Below are 24,204 nucleotides of genomic sequence, written 5' to 3' on the forward strand. Positions count from 1 at the left end.
ATATTCATGAGTGCATACCGATACAAGCAACTGTCCAAAAAGAAGGGATCTCTCTTCTTTACAGTACAATACCAACTAATAAATATAGAAAGAATAACAGAAATAGAAAAATCACCATCTTGTAAATACCATAGTAATGCTGTGACAGGCAAAAGTCATCAATGGATGCAATTACTGGGCAAAAGTATGATGAGAAACAAAATATTTGCATAGTCTCAAAGTATTTTCCCACAAGAAAAATGAGAGAGGGAAAATACTAACTTTCCAGTTGAAAACTTGGCAGAAACTTAACCAAATAGTTAAAATTAATATCATCTGTAATGAGATACATCAATGTCATGTTCTTACCAATATACCAGAAAGGGCACATCACTTCTGTAGGTATTCATGCCAAACACACATAAACTGAATAAAATGAAGAAACATCAGATAAACCCCAATTGAGGGATATTCTAAAACATATAAAAAATATAACTCCTGAAAAGTATCAAAGTCAAGAAAGACAAAGACTGAAGAATTGTTCCAGAGTGAAAAACATCAACAAGATAACTAAGTGGGTGAATCTGGACCACAAAAAGAACGTTAGTGGGATTGCTAGCAAAATTTGAATGAGTATAAGCCAGTTAACAGTACTATCTGTGTTAATTTCCTGATTTTGATGATTTTATTAAGGTTATGAAAGATATTTGGGAAAGCTAGATAAAAGGATATAAGGACCTCTTTGTATTACTTTCACCACTTTTTTTTGTCTTAGGTTATTCCAAAATGAAAAATAAGTAAAAATAACTTAAAAATATATTTTTTAAAGTTTTTAATTATGTATCTGACAGAGAGAAAGAGATCACAAGTTGGCAGAGAGACCGGGGGAGCAGGCTCCCTGCTGAGCAGAGAGCCTGATGTGGGGCTGGATCATGACCTGAGACGAAGGCAGAGGCTTAAACCACTGAGCCACCCAGGTGCCCCTAAAAATATTTTTCTTAATTCTAATATTTGAAGTCAGTGATCATACATCTCTTTAGCCTCCTTTTCACTTATATATTTCTTCACTGGACAAGATTCCCAGAACAACTATTATATTTGTAACTCACCCTTCAAAAATTCCATTTGAGAATGTATCTATGCTAGGGTTGTATATAATATACTGATAGAGATTATATTATATTTCTTACTTTCTATGATCAAGTCACTATGTTTATTAATGCAAACAGGTTAGCTTTTAAAAGCAGAAGGATGTGTCTGAAATGATCATGTAGTTTCTGTCCTTGATTTTATTAACAGGCTGTACTACATTAGTTGGTTTTCAGATGTTGAACTAACCTTATATTAGCAAGATAAAGCCCACGTAATCATGGTGCTTAATTAATCTCATATGTTGCAAGATCCAGTTTACTAACATTTTTGTTGGAAATTCTACATTTGTGGGAGTAATTGGTCTGTAATTCTCTTTTCTTGTGACTTCTTTGTCTACCTTTATGTTACCAGAGTAATACTTCACAAAATGAGTTGAGAAGTATTCCTTCCCCTCCTCTTCTATTTTCTGGAAGTTTGTGGAAGACTACAATTATTTCTTCTTTAAAAATCTGATAGAATTCACCAATGAAGCCATCTGGGTAGAAGCTTTTCTTCATGGAAAAATTTTAATTACTAATTCAATTTACTTACTTGTTATAGGCCTGCTCAGATTTTCTATTCACATAGTTGTGGTAAATAAACTTTGTTCATTTCATCAATGTTGCTTAATTTATTGGCAAAGTTCACAGTATTCTCTCATAATGTTTTTAACTTCTGTAGGGTTGGTAGTGATATACATCTTCTTTCATTCTTGAAGTTGGTCATTTATTCTTTCTTTCCCTGATCAGTCTAGCTAACAGTTTATCAATTTTATAATCTTTTCAAAGGGCAAAATTTGGTTTTATTGGTTCTTCCATTGTTTTTCTGTTTTATATTTCATTGGTTTCTGCTCTAATCTTATTATTTCCTTCATTTTTCTTGTTTTGAGTTCAATTTGCTTTTTTTCCCCTCCTTGTGTTTTAGGCAAATGCTTAAGGCTACTGATGTGAAATCTGTTTTCTTTTTCTTTTTTTTTTTTTTTTCCCTAAATGCTGCTCAGGTTTTGTTCTTTTTTTTTTTTTAATTTATTTATTTTCAGAAAAACAGTATTCATTATTTTTTCACCACACCCAGTGCTCCATGCAATCTGTGCCCTCTATAATACCCACCACCTGGTACCCCAACTTCCCACCCCCCCACCACTTCAAACCCCTCAGATTGTTTTTCAGAGTCTATAGTCTCTCATGATTCATCTACCCTTCCAATTTACCCCAACTCCCTTCTCCTCTCTAACACCCCTTGTCCTCTATGATATTTGTTATGCTCCATAAATAAGTGAAACCATATGATAATTGACTCTCTCTGCTTGACTTATTTCACTCAGCATAATCTCTTCCACTCCCGTCCATGTTGCTACAAAAGTTGGGTATTCGTCCTTTCTGAAGGAGGCATAATACTCCATAGTGTATATGGACCACATCTTCCTTATCCATTCGTCCATTGAAGGGCATCTTGGTTCTTTCCATAGTTTGGCGACCGTGGCCATTGCTGCTATAAACTTTGGGGTACAGATGGCCCTTCTTTTCACTACATCTGTTTCTTTGGGGTAAATACCCAGGATTGCAATGGCAGGGTCATAGGGAAGTTCTATTTTTAATTTCTTGAGAAATCTCCACACTGTTCTCCAAAGAGGCTACACTAACTTGCATTCCCACCAACAGTGTAAGAGGGTTCCCCTTTCTCCACATCCTCTCCAACACATGTTGTTTCCTGGTTTGTTAATTTTGGCCATCCTAACTGGTGTAAGGTGATATCTCAATGTGGTTTTAATTTGAATCTCCCTGAGGGCTAGTGATGATGAACATTTTTTTATGTGTCTGATAGCCATTTGTATGTCTTGATTGGAGAATTGTCTGTTCATATTTTCTTCCCATTTTTTGATATGTTTGCCTGTTTCATGTGTGTTGAGTTTGAGGAGTTCATTATAGATCCTGGATATCAACCTTTTGTCTGTACTGTCATTTGCAAATATCTTCTCCCATTCCATGGGTTGCCTCTTTGTTTTTTTGACTGTTTCCTTTGCTGTGCAGAAGCTTTTGATTTTGATGAAGTCCCAAAAGTTTATTTTCGCTTTTGTTTCCTTTGCCTTTGGAGACATATCTTGAAAGAAGTTGCTGTGGCTGATACTGAAGAGATTACTGCCTATGTTCTCCTCTAGGAGTCTGATGGATTCCTGTCTCACGTTGAGGTCTTTTATCCATTTTGAGTTTATCTTTGTGTACGGTGTAAGAGAATGGTCGAGTTTCATTCTTCTACATATAGCTGTCCAGTTTTCCCAGCACCATTTATTGAAGAGACTGTCTTTTTTCCACTGTAAATTTTTTCCTGTTTTGTCGAAGATTAATTGACCATAGAGTTGAGGGTCCATATCTGGCTCTCTATTCTGTTCCACTGGTCTATGTGTCTGTTTTTATGCCAGTACCATGCTGTCTTGGTGATCACAGCTTTGTAATAAAGCTTGAAATCAGGTAACATGATGCCCCCTTAAAGCTATAAATTCCACTTAGGTACTGCTTTAATGCATCCCCTAAATGTGATATGTTCTGTTTTAATTTTCAGTCAGTTTAAAATATTTTCTAATTTCCCTTGTGATTTTTTTTCTTTGACCCATGGGTAATTTAGAAATGTGTTAAGGTCCAAATATTTGGGGATTCCCAAATTTGTTTCTGTTGTTGATTTCTAATTTAACTCCATTGTGAATAAAGAACATACTTTGTATTATTTTAATCCTTTTAAATATACTGAGGTTTGATTTATGATCTAGTATATGAACTATCCTGCCAATGTTCTATGTGAACTTGGAAAAAGGTATATTCTACTGTTCTTGGGTGCAGTGCCCTATAGATGTCAGTAAGGCCAAGTTGGTTGACAGAATATATATTCTTGTTGATTTTCAGTCTAGGTATTCTATCATTTAAGAACAGAGTATTAAATTATTATTGCTGATTATCTATTGTTCCTTTCAATTCTTAAAGTTTTTGCTTCATGTATCTTGGAGTCCTCTTTTTAGATGTGTGTAACTGTTGTATATTCTGATGACTTGTCCTTTTTATTGCTATCAAATGTCCCTCATTTTCTGTAGTAATATTTTTTGTCTTCAAATAAATTTTGCCTATTATTAGTATAACTGAATATTAATATATTGGTACATTCCCTAATGTTAGTATCTTACTGATACAGCATTAACGCTTGTACCATCTTTTTATATTCAACCGATTGTGTCTTTGAATCTAAAGTGTCTGTTGTAGAAAGAATATAGTTGGATCTTTTTTTAATCCAGCCTGACATTCTCTACTTTAAATTTTGGAATGTTTAATTTAGTCATATTTAGTTTAGTTATTGATGTGGTCAGATTTATAGCTGACATTTTGCTTTGTATTCTATATTTCTCATGTCCTTCCCCCAATTTCTCCTTTCAGTTACATAGCTATAGATATGTCCTAGTGTTCATTTTACTTTGTTAGAATTTTTATTACATAAATTTTTTAGTTTTTTTCTTAGTGGTTGCTCTAAGGATTACAATGTATATTGTAACTTATCAAGATGTACTTCAGATAATACTAACCATTTACTGAAAAAATATAGAAAAATTCCTCCATTATACCTCCATTTCTTCCCTCTTTGTGTTATCATTCTCATATAATCTTTACATAAAATCAACAACAGAGTTTTATAGTTGTTTAACTGTGTACCTACATATTTATATTTTTCTGTTTTTTTTTTTTCCTTCACATAGATTTGCATTATTCTTTGGTTTCATTTTATTTCAGTCAAAAGAACTTCCTTTAATAGTTCTTGTAAGATAGGTCTACTAGCAATGAATTCCTTTAATCTCTGCTTATTTGGAAATGTCTTTATTTTACCTTCTTTTTGAAAGATAAGTCTGGAGGATATGGTATTTCTGGTTACACTTTTTTTCAGACCTTTGAATATGCCAGCCTGTTTTTCTAGCCTCCATTGTTTCTGATGAAAGGTCAGTTTTTAATCATATTTCTGTCATCCTGCATGATTTTTAAATTTTACTTTCAAGATTTTCTCTTTATTTTTGGACTTTTACAATTCAACTCTGCTTTGCTTAGGTATGGATATCTTTGTGTAGCACCTATTTGGGGTTTTTTGAGCTTCCTGGATGTACAGATGAATATATTTTATATATATATATATATATATATATATATATATATATATATATTTTATCAAATTTGGTTAATTTGGGGGCATTCAACATACTTTTTTCTCTGGTCCTTCTGGGATTTTCATTATATACATGTTGATATGCCTGATTGTGTCCCACAGACTTTTGAGTCTATTCATTTTTCTTATTCTTTTTTCTTTGTTTTACAAACTGAATAGTTTCTACTAACCTGTCTTCAAGTTCATGGATTCTTTTGTCATCTCAAATCTGTGATAGATCACACTGAGTGAATTTTTCATCTCAGTTAATGTCTTTTTCAATTCCAGAATTTGATATGGTTTTATTTTAAAAATTTCTATTTTTTACATTCTTTATTTGCTGAATCATTGTTATCATATTTTTCAACACAACTTCCTTTGTTTCTTTGAACATAACAGGATCTTTGAAGTTTTGCCTACTAAGTTCAACATCTGGGCCCATTTAAACAGTTTCTATTGATTTCTTTTTTTCCTTGGGTACAGATCACTTTGTTTTTCCTTTGTATGTATCACAGATTTTGTTGAAAACTTGCTATTTGATAATACATTGGCACACCTTAGATTCTAATTGCCCCCTTGCACTGGGGCTTGTTCTTCAATTTTTGTTTGTATGTTTAGTGATCTGCCAGGGGTTATTGTATGGAGTCCATCTTCTGTGTGGTGTGAAGCTGCTGAAATCTGCACCTGGGTTTTTTTTTTCCCCCTCTTGTTTTTATTTTTAAGCTTGTGCAACACAGTTTAATGATTAGTCAATCATTAGCTAGGGGTTGTGCTCAAACATCTTAGGCCAGTAAAGCTTCTGCTTTTTGATGATGGGTCTATGTGTCAGCAAAGAAACATATTCATTAAATTATGAATATAATTTAGTTTTTTTAAAAGTCTTTTCAGGCTCTTACTTTCTGTTTGACCCTCTTGTGGCTTAGCTGTATATGCATAAGATATCTTATTGAGGCTGGAATGTGTGAATAGCTAGAGCCTTCTCCATTCCTTCCATAGTCTTCCAGATTATAATGGACATGGGGATGCTATCAAAGCCCACATAAGTGTCTTATTCTCTGGATCTCCTAGTTAATTTTTTGACTACTCTACTGGGTTATTGCTTGCCCTATTTAGGATCACAACCTCAGGCAGGCTGTGATCATGGCCTTCCCTATTTGTTTGCTATTGAAATAGCTAGTAATACTGACTACACCCAACAGCAATAGACTCTTCTGTGTTTCACTCCAAATCAGGTCAGCACCTTCCACCAGCACTGAAGTTGATTCCTATAGTTTGCTCTGTCCACTACTTCACAAAGAGAGCTAAAGGGATGGATGAGTACAATCCCAGGCAAAAATGTCACCAACTCCCACTTACATTACCTGAAGTTCACCAGCTTATTTTTTTTTATATAAATGCTTCTCAATTTGTCATATGTCTTTATTCAATTTTCAGAGTCCTGAAATAGTTGTTTTTGACAATTTTGTAAAATTTCATTATGGGGCTCAGGGGTGGGAGAGCAGATTTGCCGAGCTCCTTACTCCATTAATTCAAAAGCCTTGTCTTTCACTCTTTTTCTCTTTTACAGAACCCTCTCAATTATGACCTCCATATATTTTTAGTTGTATAAACTACCCATAACAAATTTTTGTATTCATATTTGAACCTTATATATCTATTTATTCATTAACTTATATGTAGTCTGTTATCATACTAATATATATTATAAAACATATATGAAAATATGAGATTTTAAAGGATAGAAATATAAGTGAATAGAGGCTTCAACATTTTTTCCCAAGCCCAACAATGATCTTTTGAACCCTGGGCAAAGTAAGTACCTGTTCTTCCACTCAGAAATCTAAACCAGGGACAAGTCATACTTTGGTGATTCCTGCAGTAAGCCAGCACTGTCCAATAAAAATATAATGCAAGCCATATGTATAACTTTACATTTTTTACTAGTCACATTTTAAAAAAGGAAAAATGTATAAAATTAATTTTAATAATATTTTAAACCAAAATATTCTTCTCAACATATAATCAATATTAAAATTACTGAGATATTTCACACTACTTTTTATATAAAGTCTTCAAAGTCAATATATATCTTACATGGCCAGCATCTCAATGAATAAGCCAAATTTTTGATGGTTAAAGTGAAATGTAGTCCTACCCAAACATAAAGTTACGTTTAATGGGAAAATATTTTATACTCCTTTAGTTTTAAAATCTTAATTTTAAGTTAAATAAAATATAAAATTAATGTTCTTTGTCTAGCCACACTTCAAGTGCCTGACCATCATATGTAGCTAGGGGCTACAATACTGGACAGCACACCTCTAAACTATATGCACTATAAGGACTGAAGAAGTTATAAATAAGCCTATAAGATAGCTGGTTGCTCAACAATATCTATAATATACTGTATACATATATAAAAGCATTCAGAAGAATAATAGAAAGTTAAGAGGCACTGAAGTGTGGTCTCATTCTCAAAACCTATTAGTTGGCTTTCCTGGCCAGGATACCATGGTGTTTGTTTGCCAGAATGAAGAATTATATCTGCAGCTTATCCTAACTATACTTACAACCTTAAAGCTACTTCATTTGATGCAAGCTATTAATTTCTCAAGTGACTAACATCTGAAATTTGATGAAATAGTTTCTGATTCACTGAAATAATTGTTAGAAATTACCTAATATATTTTTTTACAATAACTAAATGTATAGATAGGTTTTTTAGTCTAAATTTGTTTCTTATTTCATTTCCTTACTCATCCCACTTATTTTAAATAGGTTATAAGTTAAAGGCAACTTAAAAATATCTATTAAATTTATCTAATAAATATGAAGATATGTTGTTAATTTAGCTTATCTAATTGTGATTAATTATATATTATTCTTTTTCACAAAGTAAAAGAAGTTACATGGGTATATAACACTAATATTAACAGAACTCTTAAAGGAAATATTCACCCCTAAATAAAATAATCCTACTAATCCCAAAATTCAAACTCTTCCATTAGTTCACACTACTTTCTCACCTTTGTGCATGCACATATATAACGCCTACAAAATTATAACCAAATATGAATATGAATATGAACAACTTGATATTTGGCTTTTTTCACTTACATTATAAGTATTTTTTCATGTTGCTATGTACCTTTTCACATATACTATTATTAATGATTACACATCACACCAAGAATGTGCTAATTTACTGAAACAGTCTCATGTTAAAATTTGATTGTTTCCAATTATACTATTATTAATGCTTTCAGAATAACTGATGAATTAACAAATATGAAAAATGGGCTTTATTATCAGTTTCATAACATATTCTAGATAGCTTTGCAAACTCTATTCTGTCACAAAAACAAAGGTTAGAAACATTACTGCAGAGAACCACTGCAGAGACAGTATTGTTATCCACATTAGAAAACCAACAATGACTCTAAGTGAAATGTCTTTTAAAAAGATCATTATACCACTTCTCTCTTCCATGTTAGTATCTTCAAAGACCTCTCTGGTATTAACAACTAAATATTAAATGTACATAATAATTACAAAACAAACATATTCCTCAAATTGTATTATACTGATTATATTTGAGTCCTATGAATCCAGAATGAAAGGACTCTATATCTTCCTTGTAAATCTGAATTGTATACCTCTTTCCTTAAATCATTTATTGAAGCTTCAATTAAGGATCATCGCAATTCTTTGAAGTTAATATCCACTGAAATTCTATGATTTTAGTATTTCATCAAGTTGATTACTAAAACAGTTTTCAGTGAGGCTAACCCTGACAGTCCTATGTTTTGTTTTGTGCATCTTTGAAGACTGAATATGAAAGAATGTAATGTTATTTGGGTCCAGAAAGAAAGAGTCTTTTTAAGAGGTTTGCAAATAGCACATATTTACAGCTGACATGACCTGTAAATAACTTAACTTTAGGACCATTCATTTCCCCCAGCAATGGTTTTTGTGCCATGTATGTTGTTTTGCTGTTTTTCTCCCCAACTGGCATATTTCTCTAACTAGGTTCAAGGCAAAGTTCAGAACTCTCCTTTGGGCATCTCCAACAACAGGGCCATACATGTCACTCTGAGGTAATGTGGTCTACTTATTACCACATTCAAAACCTTGCAGGATCCAGTTATTTTAGAAATGTTACAACTGTTTTAGCACCCACACTTGAATAAAATCTAGTAATAGTGGTCATAAAGTGAAAGGTCTATTGTCCCTTTTAATATCTAAGTAATAGTCTCTTATATTACTGTGAATAATAGGTCTGATTATACTTCTGGATGATAAATGGCAAAATGCTCTTAGATAACAGGAAAACTAGCATTAAAAATAGTAATTATTATAAAAGAAATACAGCTTTAAAAAATATTCCAGGGTTAAAGTGGCACTGCAAGAATCGAGGGACTTCCTTCCTAACCCCACTCCAAATACATACCAATGAAAAAATTTAGAGAGAAAATTACAAACACATAACCATGAAAAATACTAGGTAAGTATCTCTACAGACAAAAACAAATGGAAACTTGTAGCCCCAGTGAGAGCTTAAGGTATAGGTCTACTGGACGCCACACCTACAAGCAGGCAGTAATAGAGAAGTAGGACTCACAGAGTAATAAGGACTAAAAGTACTCTACAAAAGGCCTGGGATCAGAGCCAGGCTCAGTGCTTGAAACCAACAGTTACAGTGGGACTCTACCACCTTTGGGCGGGGGCGGGTGGGGTGGGATCTGGGGAGTAAAAAGCGAAAAGGCCACTCACTACCTGAGGCTATAGCTTATAAAATATTACCTATCTGAGATGGTAAGAGGCCATGGTTTCAGCGCCACAGCTGAGACCAGGCCAAGCGATCTGCAGGCTTGGTAGCTGAATCTGCAGTGGCCCCAGTATAACCTCAGGAGGGAGCCCTAAGCTGCCTATAGGAGTAAAAGCCACTGTGAAGCCCCTAGGGAGGTCTGCATGCCTGAAAAGGAGAGAGAAACCCACTCAATATAAACTTGTAAACTAAAATTTCACTGAAAGAAATATAGCATCTTAATTATAAAAGAGAAATTATTTCCTTCATGTTGAATCACCTATGTGCAGCTCTTTATAGTCATCTCAAAGTCTAAAATATTTTTCTATCATGATAGGAGGTTTTTAGAAGACACATGACCTGTACAATGGCACATATGCATCCCTCTTTAAGAGTCTATAACAACTTCTGGGTACAGTTTTAATTAAATTAATCTTGTGGCTCATATTACCAAAGCTGACATACCCCAAATCATCTTATGTTTTCAACTTCCAGAAATTTGCTGTTGTTGACTTTGATGACCCCAGGGAATCATTTACAGCAATCTCAAATCATGCTTAGTATAGTTCTAAGACAACTGTAACTATGATGACTTGGATGTTCTCTGGGTTGATTTAGTACATATCTAAAGACCATGAATACAAGAAGGTCCTTCAAGTTGCCAGTATATTTTCTTTTTAATAGCTTTATTGAGGTTTAACTGTTCCATAAAGAATTGTGGGGTTTTTGGTTTTTTGGAGCCTAACCTTACTACTGGAGAAAAAATCAACGAGTAATTATTTTTCTTGTGCATTTTATCTTAAGGTATTTCACAGCAATAATTTGGAGGGAATATATATTCAGCAGTACGCCAGAAGAAGATCGCAAATGAAGTTGAAAGTAGGTAAGAATTATGGTTTTGGTTTTACATAAAAATAACATTTCCATGTATACTACTATCTCAAAACTTAACAGGCTATTTCATAACCCCATTGTCAGACATAAATGAAACAGAGTGGATGACCATCTGCTAGAAGACCTATAGAAGAGATTCCTATATGAGGAAAGACTGGTGAGATCTCTTCCAAATTCAGGATTCTATTATTGGCTTTTAAATTTTTGTTTTTGTTGTTTTTTGACTCAGCATAGAATTTTTAACATTTTTGACCTCAGTGCAATTTCTTTCTTGTGCCAGGATTAAAAAAAAAAAAAAGATTTATTTGTTTATTTGAGAAAAAGAGAGAGAGAGAATGCACACACACAGGGGTAAGGGCAGATGGAGAGAAAGAATCTCAAGCAGACTCCCTGCTGAGCAGGGAGTCTGACTCCTGGCTCCATCTCACAATCCTGAGATCATGACCTCAGCTGAAATCAAGAGTCAGACGCTCAACTGACTGAGCCACCCAGGAGCCCCTGTACTAGGATTACTCAGTTATGTGTGAAATTACAAAAGGTAAATTCAAAAAGACCAACAATTATTCACTCAAAAAGGAAGGCAATACTTACTAGGAGCTATGTAGAGGTGGCAGAGGCAGCTAGTAAAAAATGATGATTTGGCATCCCTGATTGATAAAGAGCCAAAATAGTGGCACATAAATAGAACTGCATCTAGAAATCTCCTTTAAAACCATTTCATTAGAGCTATAATAATCAAAATAGATGACACTAGAGAATATAGTAACTATTTCATAGCTAGCAATATATTTGATGGATGAATTTCAGAATAAATAGAATGGGCAACCTCAAAGTTAATTACAAACCAGGAACACTGGTGAATTCTTGGTTAAAGAAACACTGAAAACTTAACATATTAATAACTTTAAGAATTATCAAATACAACAGGCAAGTCCGCAAAAGTAAATAACCCATCTGAATCAAGCTGATTATTTGAAAACACCCTTATTAGCAGACTGTTCTCTATGCATGGACATAGAGAACCCACTGTCCCTAGAAGAGTAGCATGGACTATACTAACAGCCTTTATAGGCCAAAGAAAAGAATGGAAAAATGTACAGATAATTAACAAGGAAGATGATATCTAGCAAAACTAGAACAATCTAAAAACAAAAGAAAGCAACAAAACAATGCTTAATTAAAATTTAAAAAAAATACAAAAAGTACAAACTATGTCCCTGACAAAATAGACATAGTAATAAGTGGCTTTATCCCAAAATATTTAGATATATCTATACAGCACAGAAATGTTAATTTTCTAAGCCTGTGCTTTCCAAAGTGGTGCCATTAGCCATATTCAAGCACTTGAAATGCACTAGTACAATTTAAAAACCAGATTTTTTATTTTATTTGATTAATTTACATTTAAATTTAAAACATGATGCTTGATTCAGTTACTAGAAAGCTTTTAAGTGTGCTTAGAAGATTTGGGGTACACGAATCCACTCGTTAGCAGTATATTTTATGATATCTCAATGCAGATCAAGTATTTTCTATCAAAACTTAGTATCTGAATTGAAGTGTACTAGAGACAAATAAATGCAAAATACATACCAGATTTTGAGGACACTAAAAAAGCTAGAATGTAAACTATTTCATTAATAATTATTTAAAATGTGGTTATATGTTGAAATATTTTTGATACATTGCATTAAATATATTAAAATTAATCTGCTTTTTTTACTTTCTAAATGTAGTTTCTAAAAAATTTAAAATTACATACATGGTTTGTATTATATATCTATCACACAGTGCTGCTCTAAGGAATCAATATCTTGAAAAAGTGTCAAATGCTCCAAACTTAGCATTTGGAAATATACGTCAGTTGGATTGCTAAGTAAGATATTACCTATCTCCTATTGTCACAAATATTACTTTAGGCTACTCAGAATTTATTTATTTATATATTCCAAAGTCATTTGTATCCTCTTCACACAGAGGATTGGTACAAATAATTAAAGTATTCCTCTAAGTTACTGCAAACTATGGTAATGTTTAAAGGTTATTCCATCATCCAGAATGAATAATCAAGTATCTGAAGGACACTGAGTCATCAAACACTTATTGATTCCTTTTATAGTCAGATACTCACACTGATACAGTAAATAATGTTTTTGCATCTATGAGAGCTAAATAAGCATCTTTAGTATAGCCAAGATTTTAATAAGACTCATTTTACAGGACAATCATATTTATGTATGTGTATGTATCTGCAGATATGTATTCTATACAGATATATATATAATATATATTATGTATTCTATATAAAGAATATGTATAGAAAACATAATATATATAATACATTATTACTTATATTAGCATACAATACACATATGCTTACAAATTTTCTCCTGGAAGAAAAACATCAGAACTGTATCTTTATAGTGCTTTTCCAACCTTTTTCATATCATGGCATTTCACAGAAAATTATATTTGTAAAGACACATTGGAGTAAACCGTTAAGTTCCATCAAAAGAGGACATCACTATCTAAACACAGTTGTTTATAACACATCAATTGGCTAACTTGGTTTTAAAAATCCCCACAAAACACTCCAAAAATCTCTGACCCATATTTTATTTTCACCTGATTCATATTTTATTTTTACTTATGCCTACAGTTGTGAAAATACAACCCCTCCACAGTTTTAATGACAATATCCAAAGAAGGCCACAAGATGGAGATATTACTCCATTACCATTTTTACTTGTAGTTTTTGAATTTTTTAAATTTTTCCACATTTCCTTCTCCCTGTGTACTTCCTACTTTCTCACCTCAGTGATATTCTCAGGTATTATCCCTATCTCTAACATTTATTCTGGTTCCTCTCCCCTCTGCTTTAACTAGCTTTATTATAGAAGTAGTATAGAATTATACTTGTTTTTAATATTAAAAGCAGGCAAATTAATTATTTCATTCAAGCTCAGTATTTTCCTACCTCTAAAATTAAGGTAATCTTTATATATTGTTCTCCTCTAGGTAAAGAATGTTTAAAAAATTTGCTATACACAAAGTAATAAGTATTCCAAAAGTCACTAATGTTGCTCCAAACTTCTCTGCAACTCTTCTTTGAGAACAGGCCTTAGTTTATGAACCTTATATGAAATTTATATATAGACCTCTTTATCAGTTCAAACTATATTTACCCAAGCCTACTAGCCTAATTTAGTCACCAAATTTAGCTCCAAGTCATTATTAGCTACAGCTGAAAATCAAATCCATCCTAAAAATGCACTATTAATGAGAATAATCTGCCAAATATGCTGCAGGCTTGAAGGTGATTCAAAATAAGAAGTTTCAATAATAGTTTAAGAGATGGTAATATTTTTGAAAACCTCTGACACTTTCCACAATAACTAATTTGAAGATCAATCTAATTTATTCTAAGTTGAACCTCATATACTACTTACAAAGGCATGATACAAAAAGTCAAAACATTAATTCTGTATAACTATTGTAGAATTGCATAGCAGGGTAATCATTTGAACTTTATCAAATGTCTAAACAAAAATTCCTTAAACATAAGAAGTCTATTTCCTACCATTCATAAAAGGTCCATTAAAAAAAATACAAGATATGATATGATCAACAACAAATAAAATCTCAATTTCCAACCATCCTACATTATACATACATGTTAACTTCCTTAAATCAAATTTAGAAACCAGCTATTAACAAAAAACACCACTTAAAGTCAGAAAAGAATATGAATACTAATCTTTTATCTGTTAACTATTGGTATCTGTTAACATCTGTTAACATCTTTTATCTGATCACTGAAAATAACTAATTTGAGAAGCTTCCTGGTAGTGTGTAACTTCAGTTGGTCATGGGATAGCTTCCATAATTTGACCCATTTTGCTGTGGTATGAATAAAGTCCTCAAAAATTGACTAGAAGTAAGAAGTCTCTAGCTTCCTTAATAGGCATGTATATGAACCTTATGATTTCTATATGATCTGTTCAGACCTTTCCAGTAAATGACAATGATCCTTCTGGTCTTAACTTCTTTTGACTACTGCTCATTAGAGTCTCATGTAGCTTTTTAAAATTCGTGTGCCTTGTATAACCAGGAGTTGCATGTGTTCCAGAATTCGTTTACCCAAGGAAATTATTCCCTCTTAGAATTCTAGTGTTTGCTCTCAGTGGTATTTTTATATTGCTTCTTTTCCACTTTCCACTGTTTATATTATGACATACTCTTTATTTAATACTTGATCTTAGACTCTTATCTTCAACAATTACTCTTCACCTTTAACAATTCAAACTATTAGCTGACTGTGTAGCTGCACAGAGCTTTATGCTTACTGCCTCGCTGGCACAAAAATGGGTGTCTAATAATGAAACGTTATTTTAAAAACATATTCTAACCAGAAATGTTGAAAGTGGCATATTCTTGCTTTTGCAACATGCTCAATTATATATCAGATTTCAGTTGGTGAAATGACATTAATCAGAAACACTTACTAAATAAGTGAATGAATCCTAACCTTACCTTAGTATTTACAAGGACAGGAATGAGACCCAGATTCTGAACTAAATTTCTAATTAAGTCCTGATGACGCTCTTCAACAAAATTTCTAAGTAAAAACCCAAAATATTTAGCTCTTAAAATAGAATACTGTGAATTTACTTGAAACACAGTAATCATTTCAGTTGGGCTTCAGAAAAGAAAGGAAGACTTCAGGGAGACCCTTACCACTAAAGGCTTTAAAAAACAGTCAGAAATGAAAAATGCAATAACTAGGACTGGAAACAGGTTTGATGCAATGAACACAAGGCTGGAAGAATCAGAGGAAAAAATAAGTGACACAGAGGACAGAAAAATGGAAAATAATGAAGCTGAACTAAAGAGAGAAAGAAGAATTAGGGAACATGAGAACAGACTTAGGGAACTCAGTGATTCCATCAAACATAGTAACATTGGTATCACTGGAGTCCCAGAAGTAGAAGAGACAAAAGGAGGCAGAAAATTTATCTGAGGAAATAATAGCTGAAAATTTTCCTAATCTGGAGAAGGAAATAGATATCCAGATTCAGGAGGCACAAAGAATTCCCATCAAAATCAACAAAAGTGGGCCAACACCAAGACGTATTGTAATTAGATTTGAAAAATACAGTGATAAAGAAAAAAAAAATCTTAAAAGGAGCAAAACAAAATAAGTCCTTAACTTATAAGGGAAGACGCATAAGGCAAATCTGCAGATTTCTCAACAGAAACTTGGCAAGCCAGAAGGGAGCAGCATGATATACTCAAAGTGCTGAACAGGAAAACATCTGCAGCCAAGAATAGTCTATCCAGCAAGGCTATCATTCAAAATTGAAGGAAAGATAAATATTTTCCTAGACAAACAAAAGCTAAAGGAGTTTGTGACCACTAAACCAGCCCTGCAAGGAATATTAAAGGGGACTCTTGGAGTACAAAGGAAAGACCAAAACAAAGAAAGGAACAGAGAAAATCTCCAGAAACAAAGACAAAACAAGTAATAAAATGGCACTAAATACATATCTACCAATAATTACTCTGAATGTAAATGGACTAAACACTTCAATCAAAAGACAAAAGGTGTCAGAATGGATTAAAAAACAAGACCCATCTATATACCACCTATGAGAGACTCATTTTAGACCTAAAGACATCTGCAGACCGAAGGTGAGGGTACGGAGAAATATTTGTCATGCAAATAGATGTTAAAAGAAAGCCAGAGTAGCAATATTTGTATCAGACAAACCAGACTTCAAAAAAAAGATTGTAACAACTGGTGAAGAAGGGCAGAGTATCATAATAAAAGGGATGATCCAACAAGAAGATCTAATAACTGTAAATATTTATGCACCCAACATGGAAGCACCCAAATATATAAAATAATAACAAACATAAAGAAACTAAGAGATAATAATACAATTATAGTAGGGAATTTTAACACACCACTTACATCATCTGAACAGAGAATGAACAAGGAAACAATGGCTCTGAATGACACACTGAGGAATGCTTGGGTGCCTCAGTTGGCTAAGCATCTGCCTTCAGCTCAAGTCATGATCCTAGGGTCCTGGGATCGAGTCCTGCATCAGGCTCCTTACTTAGCAGGGAGCCTGCTTCTCCCTCTGCTTGTGCTCGTGTGCCCTTTCTCTGACAAATAAATAAATAAAATCTTAAAAAAATTAATGACACACAGGACCAGATGGACTTAACAGATATATTCAGAACATTCCATCCTAAAACAGCAAAACACACATTCTTTTCAAGTGCACATGGGGCACTCTGCGGAACAGATCACATTTTAGGTCACAAATCAGGCCTCAACAAGTACAAAAACGACTGAGATCATACCATGCACATTTTATGACCACAACACTATGAAAAATGAAGTCAACCACAAGAAAAAATTAGGGAAGACCACAAATACAGGACATTAAACATCCTACTACTAAATGAATGGGTCAATCAGGAAATCAAAGAAGAAATACAAAAAATACATGGAGACAAGTGAAAATGAAAATACAGTGGTCCAAAACCTTTGGGATGCAGCAAAAGCAGTCCTAACAGGCATGCACATTACAATACAGGCGTACCTCAAAAAGTAAGAAAAATCTCAACTTAAACAACGTAACTTTACACCTAAAGAAGCTAGAGAAAGAAGAACAAAGTAAGGCTAAAGTCAGCAGATGGAAGGAAATAATAAAGATTAGCACAGAAATAAATGACATAAAACTAAAAAACAAACAAACAAAACAACAACAAAAAAACCCCACAAAAACAAAAAAGAACCCTAATAGAACAGATGAAAACAGGAGCTGGTTATTTGAAAAAAATTAATTGACAATACCCTGGTCAGACTTATCAAAAAGAAAAGGACCCAAATAAATAAAATCACAAATGAAGAAAAAGAGCAACAACACCACAGAAACACAATTTAAGAGAATACTATGAAAACCGATATGTCAAAAAATTGGACAATATGGAAGAAATGGATAAATTCCTAGAAACATGTAAATTCTCAAAACGGAATCAGGAAGAAATAGAAAACTTGAACAGACCAATAACCAGCAAAGAAATTGAATCAATAATTGAAAATCACACAACAAACAAAAATCCAGGGCCAGATCGCTTCACAGGCAAATTTTACCAAACACTTAAAGAAGAGTTAATATCTATTCTTCTCAAACAATTCCAAAACATAGAAAACTTCCAAATTCATTTTATAAGGCCAGCATTACCTTGATATCAAAACCAGGTAAAGACTCCAACAAAAAAAGAAAACGATGGACCAATATTCCTAATGAACCTGAATGCAAAAATTCTCAATAAAATACTAGCAAACTGAATCCAACAGAATATTAAAAGAATCATTCACCATGATCAAGTGGGATTTATGCCTGGGCTGCAAGGGTGGTTCAGTATTCTCAAATCAATCAACATGATACACCACATTCATAAAAGAAAGGACAAGAATCATATGATCCTTTCAGTAGATGTAGAAAAGGCATCTGACAAGGTACAACATCCATTCATGATAAAAATCCTCAACAAAGTAAGCTAAGAGTGAACATACCTCAAGATAATAAAGCCCATATACAAAAGTGCCATAGCTAATATCATCCTCAATGGGGAAAGTTTTTCCTCAATGGTCAGGAACAAGACAAGGATGTCCACTTTCACTACTATTATTTAACATAGTATTGGAAGTTTTAGCCACAGTAAACACACAGCAAAAAGAAAGGAAAAGGCATCTAAATTGGGAAGAAAGAAGTAGAATTTTCACTATTTGCAGATGACATGACTCTATGCAGAAAACCCAAAAGACTCCACACAAAAATTGCTAGAACTGATACAGGAACTTAAGAAGGATACAAAATCAATATATAGAAATCAGTTACATGTCTATACATCAATAATGAACCAGCAGAAAGAAAACCAAGGAATCAATCTCATTTACAACTGCACCAAAAACCACAAGATACCTAGGACTAAACCCATCCAAAGATGTGAAAGACCTATACTCTAAAAACTGTAAAACACTGATTAAAGAAAGTGAAGATGACACAAAGAAATAAAAAGACATCCCATGCTCATGGATAAGAAGAATAAATATTGTTAAAATGTCTGTATCACCCAAAGCAATCTACACACTTAATGTAATTCGTATCAAAATAACTGCATTTTTCACAAAGCTAGAACAAACAATCCTAAAATTTGTATAGAACCACAAAAAACCCTGAATAGCCAAAGCAAACTTGAAAAAGAAAAGCAAAGCTGGAGGCATCACAATTCTGGACTTCCAAGTTATATTACAAAGCTGTAGTAATCAAGACTGGCACAAAAACAGACATATAGATCAATGGAACAGAATAGAAAACCAAGAATGAACCCACGAGCATACGGACAAATCTTCAATAAGGAAAGAATATCCACTATTTTCTTGACTTGAAAGAGACTGTCTTTTTCTTGGTTTGCCTCCTACTTCACTGGCTGTTCTTTCTCCATGGCCTTTGCTGGTTCTCCCACATCTCCCTGACTCTTAAAGTTTGGAATGCCCATGGCTTACCTCCCAGACCTCTGTTTTTCTTACTTTCACCCTCCCTGGTAAACTTACTCAGTTTTGTGGCTTCAAATTGCCTTTTAAGTGCCAATGACTCTCAGATTTATAGCTATAGCTCAAATCTTTCTCCTTATAACTCCAGACTTATATAACCGACCATCTATATTCCAGATCCATTTGAACGTTTAACATTTAATTTAGCATGACCAAAACCAAATTTCTGATTTCAATGGGGACTGCTTCTATATTAGGCTTCTCCATCTCAGTAGTAACAACGGCAATTAGACAAGTATTTATATAATTACTGAGGCCAAAAGCTTTAGATTATCCTCAACTTTTTCCCCTTCATATCCCACATTCAAACAATCAGTAAAATTCTGTCAGCTCTTTGTTCCAACTAAATCTACAATTTGACCAGAGCTGCTCTACATTCTACATCACAATTATCCCACTAAGTAACTAATGACATACAGAAACTCCTCAAACAATAACCATTCTGAAATTTAAGTCAAATCATGTACCTCTTCAGTTCAACCCCAACATGGATCCCCAACTTACTTATACATAATAGCCGAGGTCCATGACTCTGATGTCATCTCACGTTACTGTCCCCCTGGTTCACCCTGCTTCAACTGTACTGTACTGGGTTCCTCACTTTTTCTCCAATATCATGCAAGCTCTTACCTCAAGGGTTTAGCATACACCATTTGCCTTTCTTGAATGCTCTCCCCAACTTGTCAACATGACTCAACCCTTACTTCCTTCAGAGGCCTTTTCTGAACACCTGACTTATATTTACTTGTTTGGTTGTTTCCAATTATTTCGCCCTACTAAAACGTGAGTTTCATGAGGCTAGGGTTTTTTTTTTTTTTTTTTTTTGGTACCAGTCAATTTTCAGTGCTTAAAATTTAGCAGGCACCAAATAAAAACTGATGAGTGTACAGAGCCAGGTAACAACTCTGAGTAACCTATTTACTTTGTCCTGATCCCTCATGTCTGGATAGTCACCAAAAGACTGATTGGCTCTGGCCTGAAAATTACACATTAAGAACCAAAAAGAGGCTGCATTTGTCTCTACCAAATATCTGGTCCACTAAAATTCTTTCAAAAAAGTTACTATCCAATGTAATGTAAACAACTTATTCCAATCAGTGTCTCTGCTTGGGTAGGATAAAATTTCTTCTGGCATTCCTTCCAATTTCAACACTGCTAGGTAAGAGAAACAGATTAAAATGATTTCCTGGATCCTTCTGTTGGAATTCTATTTTGACATGGAATCTTCTTGATCATCTATGCTTCTTTATTTTCCCATCCTTGTCCATACAGGGAAGTGCTTTGGTTATTCACACTGCCTAATTAACTCTGAAATTAAACTAAATGAAACTGTAAGTGAAAATTTTATGAGGGTTCACATGCAAGCTAGATTATATAATCTAAATTTTAACCTACTGCTACTAAATATCTGTATTCTTTTAAAAGACCTTAATTTTCCATGAGTAACTGGAAAGCACCTTCAAGATCTCTGGACAAGTTATGTATAAGAGTCTCTCTAGGGGTCCCTGGGTGGTTCAGTACATTAACTGTCCTGCCTTTGCTCAGGTCATGATTGGGGGTGGGGGGATGGGCAGGGACCTACTCAGCAGGGAGTCTGCTTCTCCCTGTGTTCTCTCTCTCAAATAAATAAATAAAATCTTTAAAAAGACTCTAGCTAGAGTTTAATCATGATAAATTCTAAAAAGGATTCTTGATATTAAAGATACAAAAGTCTTCAGAGTTATAGTTTCACTAATGATTTTTACACATATTGTAGTATCATTCACTCTGAAAATGTGGTATATTCTGTCTCCATGAGAAGCAAGTGGCACCAGGTGAAATGGCACCAGGTGAAGATAATGAATCTAGACATCACACAATTGTTTGCAGGTGAGACTCTTAAGTGGCAAAATGCTTACACTTTATAACTCTTACAAAAATGAAATTCTTAAAATCATTGTGCTGGGGTAAAAGCAATGTTATATTCCATTATTTTTCATTAAATGTAAATTTCCATTTAGTGTCAAACTCAATAGTTCATACAAATTTATGATAGTTTATAGGGGAGGAATATGTACATTTCATATCTAGTCATGAATGACATCATATTCATATCTTGTCTAGGATGACAATTGTTGGTAAGCCTTAATTTTTTTTTTTTTACCCACATAACCATTCAAAGCGTTTTTTGAAGGACTCAATCTGATTGTGTGAAATTCTAAATCTTTCACCCCATAATCCTTAAATCATGGAAATGCCATCTTCTCCTTGGCAGTAGGTTTCAGATAGAGACTGGATATCTACCCTCACTTAACCACTCCCAAGGTAGGAGTAAAGCTCAACAAATGAACTTTACAAGTTAGCCTCAAGCTAAAAAAGGAAAGAAAAGAAATGAAAGGAAAACAAAAAGAAAACGATTTTGTGCTACTGGTTGGGCTTCTCTTCCTGTAGCAGCACCCCAAGTGCCTCCGATGCCCAGAAAACTTAAGAGCCTCTTTTACTCTAATTCTAGGACCAACTCGGTGGAGGCTTCAGGATCCTCCAGATTTCAAAACTGTGATACAAACCCCTATCCAACAGGCTAAAAAGTCCAAAGTACAGGGCAAGAAAAACTTCTGCAACACAGACGCCGAGCAAAACGCATTCCCTGTCTTCCGGGAAAGGAAGAGGCAAGAAAGCAACTAAAGTAAGTGTAACTGGGTAGGTGAAAATTTAGGGAAGCCATGACTATTCTTTCCACATTCAGGGGACAGGAAAGGGAAGGTGTAAAAGGTCTACCCATCCTCCTCCTCCTTCTTTCTCCAACACAGCTGGGTGGAAGGATCTTCCCCAGAAAGGCAGAGGTAAGAGAAGGTATCACCCCCCCAGGCTGGTGGCACCGTCCAACCTGTCACTGAGACCGGAACTTGAGAAGAGGAGCTCGGCGACGAGGAACGGGGGGAAGGGGGCACATTCTGCGGCTGCGGTTACGAGGAGACCCTGATGGGCCCAGGTGAGGAAGGCAGCCAGAGCCCAGGATGACCAGATGCTGGCCGCGGCGCCGGGCTCCCTCGGAGGAAACAGGGTCAAAGCCCGCCCCACCCCCTCCTTTCTGCCCGGACCCGCACGTTTCTACCCCGGAGTAGCCCAAGTGGGCGCAGCCCTCGGGCGAGCCGGCGGCCCCGCTTACCTGCTGCACCCCGAGGAACTGGTAGAAGTTGAGCTGCACCTCCTCCACCAAGTCAAATAACTCCAGGTCTCCGCTCTCCCAGCCGTGTGCCGGCCCTACGGCCGCCAGTAGCAGCAGCAACAACAGCAGTGGCCGCGGTGGCGGCGGGAACGGGACGGGCCGACGCCAGCGGCGCCAAGAAAGCCGGGCCAGCCGGGAGCAGGTAGCCGTCATCGCGCTGGGCTCGGAAAGGTCACCGGCCACGCTGTGCCGTCGGCCGAGACCGGGGACGTGGCGGGCAGCGCGGGCTGTGGGGACAGTGCCTGTCAGTCAGAAGCACTGGCAGCCGCACGGAAGTCGCCCTCCCAGCGTCCCCGTCCCCCCGCCCCCAGCGGCTGGGCTAGGGCGGCAGGAGCGGGCGAACGCAGCCGCGGGTGGGCGGGCGGAGCGGCAGCCGGGTCCACCTTCCGCAGACCCTCACCCCCAGGCCTAAAAACAGCTGTAAAGCCAGCGCCGGGCGCTGAGGTTGCAGAGGGGGAGAGGCTTCCCCTCGCCTCAGCCTATCCCAGGCCTCTCTTCCGGTGACATCACGTCTCCTAGCAACCGCGGGACGGTGGGCGGGGCCGGAAGTAGGGAAGCCGGGTGCCCCAGATCCCGGCCTGGGAGAAATGAGTTTTTGTCGCCGGCACCCACTGAGGAGCTGTATGTTTACTTACACAGATTAAGGCGCGTGGAATCATGCGTGTACCTAAAACATTCCAAGTCAAAATTTCCCTACAAACGTCTACCTTCTTACTCTCCTCCCCCATAGTGAAAACAAGGGCTTATCTTAATGGCCTGTTTACAAACATTATATTATACTGTCAGCACATAAAGATATCGGAAGAATTGAACTCACGCCTGAAAAGGGCATAACTGGTGAGTGGTCTAGAGTGTCCTTTATGGCAGAGGTGAAGCGGAAATGGAATTCAGACTAACACAGAAAGTGTACTTCTAAGTTAAGTTTCATAGGCATAATACCATTGAGTAGGCAGCTTGGTAGAATGCAGAATGGTGACGCAATCACGGTCTTAAGGAAGTGCAGTTTATCCACCTTAGCCCACTTCCAATTGGGTTTCCTTTCCCAATGAGATTTTTTTTTAAAAAATTATTTATTTATTTATATTTATTTTATTTTTTTTCCAATTTACAGAAATTTTTTTAAAATTTTTTATTTTTTTGTAAACATGTATTTTTATCCCCAGGGGTACAGGTCTGTGAATCGCCAGGTTTACGCACTTCACAGCACTCACCAAAGCACATACCCTCCCCAATGTCCATAACCCCACCCCCCCTTCTCCCAACCCCCCTCCCCCCAGCAACCCTCAGTTTGTTTTGTAAGATTAAGAGTCACTTATGGTTTGTCTCCCTCCCAATCCCATCTTGTTTCATTGATTCTTCTCCTACCCACTTAAGCCC

At 35.4% G+C, this 24,204-nt stretch overlaps 1 protein-coding gene across 1 annotated transcript in view; it reads right to left on the reverse strand.

Annotated features, from left to right (window-relative positions):
* The window catches only part of DNAJC1 (DnaJ heat shock protein family (Hsp40) member C1), a 236,006-nt gene extending 212,718 nt beyond the window's left edge, over positions 1-23,288 (reverse strand). The window contains exon 1 of the mRNA XM_032349597.1: positions 22,768-23,288. Within this exon, the coding sequence (XP_032205488.1) occupies positions 22,768-22,980 (213 nt within the window). The 5' untranslated portion in view covers positions 22,981-23,288. The remainder of the gene's footprint in view (positions 1-22,767) is intronic.
* Between the last annotated feature and the right edge of the window lie 916 nt (positions 23,289-24,204).

Source organism: Mustela erminea, chromosome 6, assembly GCF_009829155.1.
Source record: "Mustela erminea isolate mMusErm1 chromosome 6, mMusErm1.Pri, whole genome shotgun sequence".
In the NCBI taxonomy this organism is placed as follows: Eukaryota; Metazoa; Chordata; class Mammalia; order Carnivora; family Mustelidae; genus Mustela; species Mustela erminea.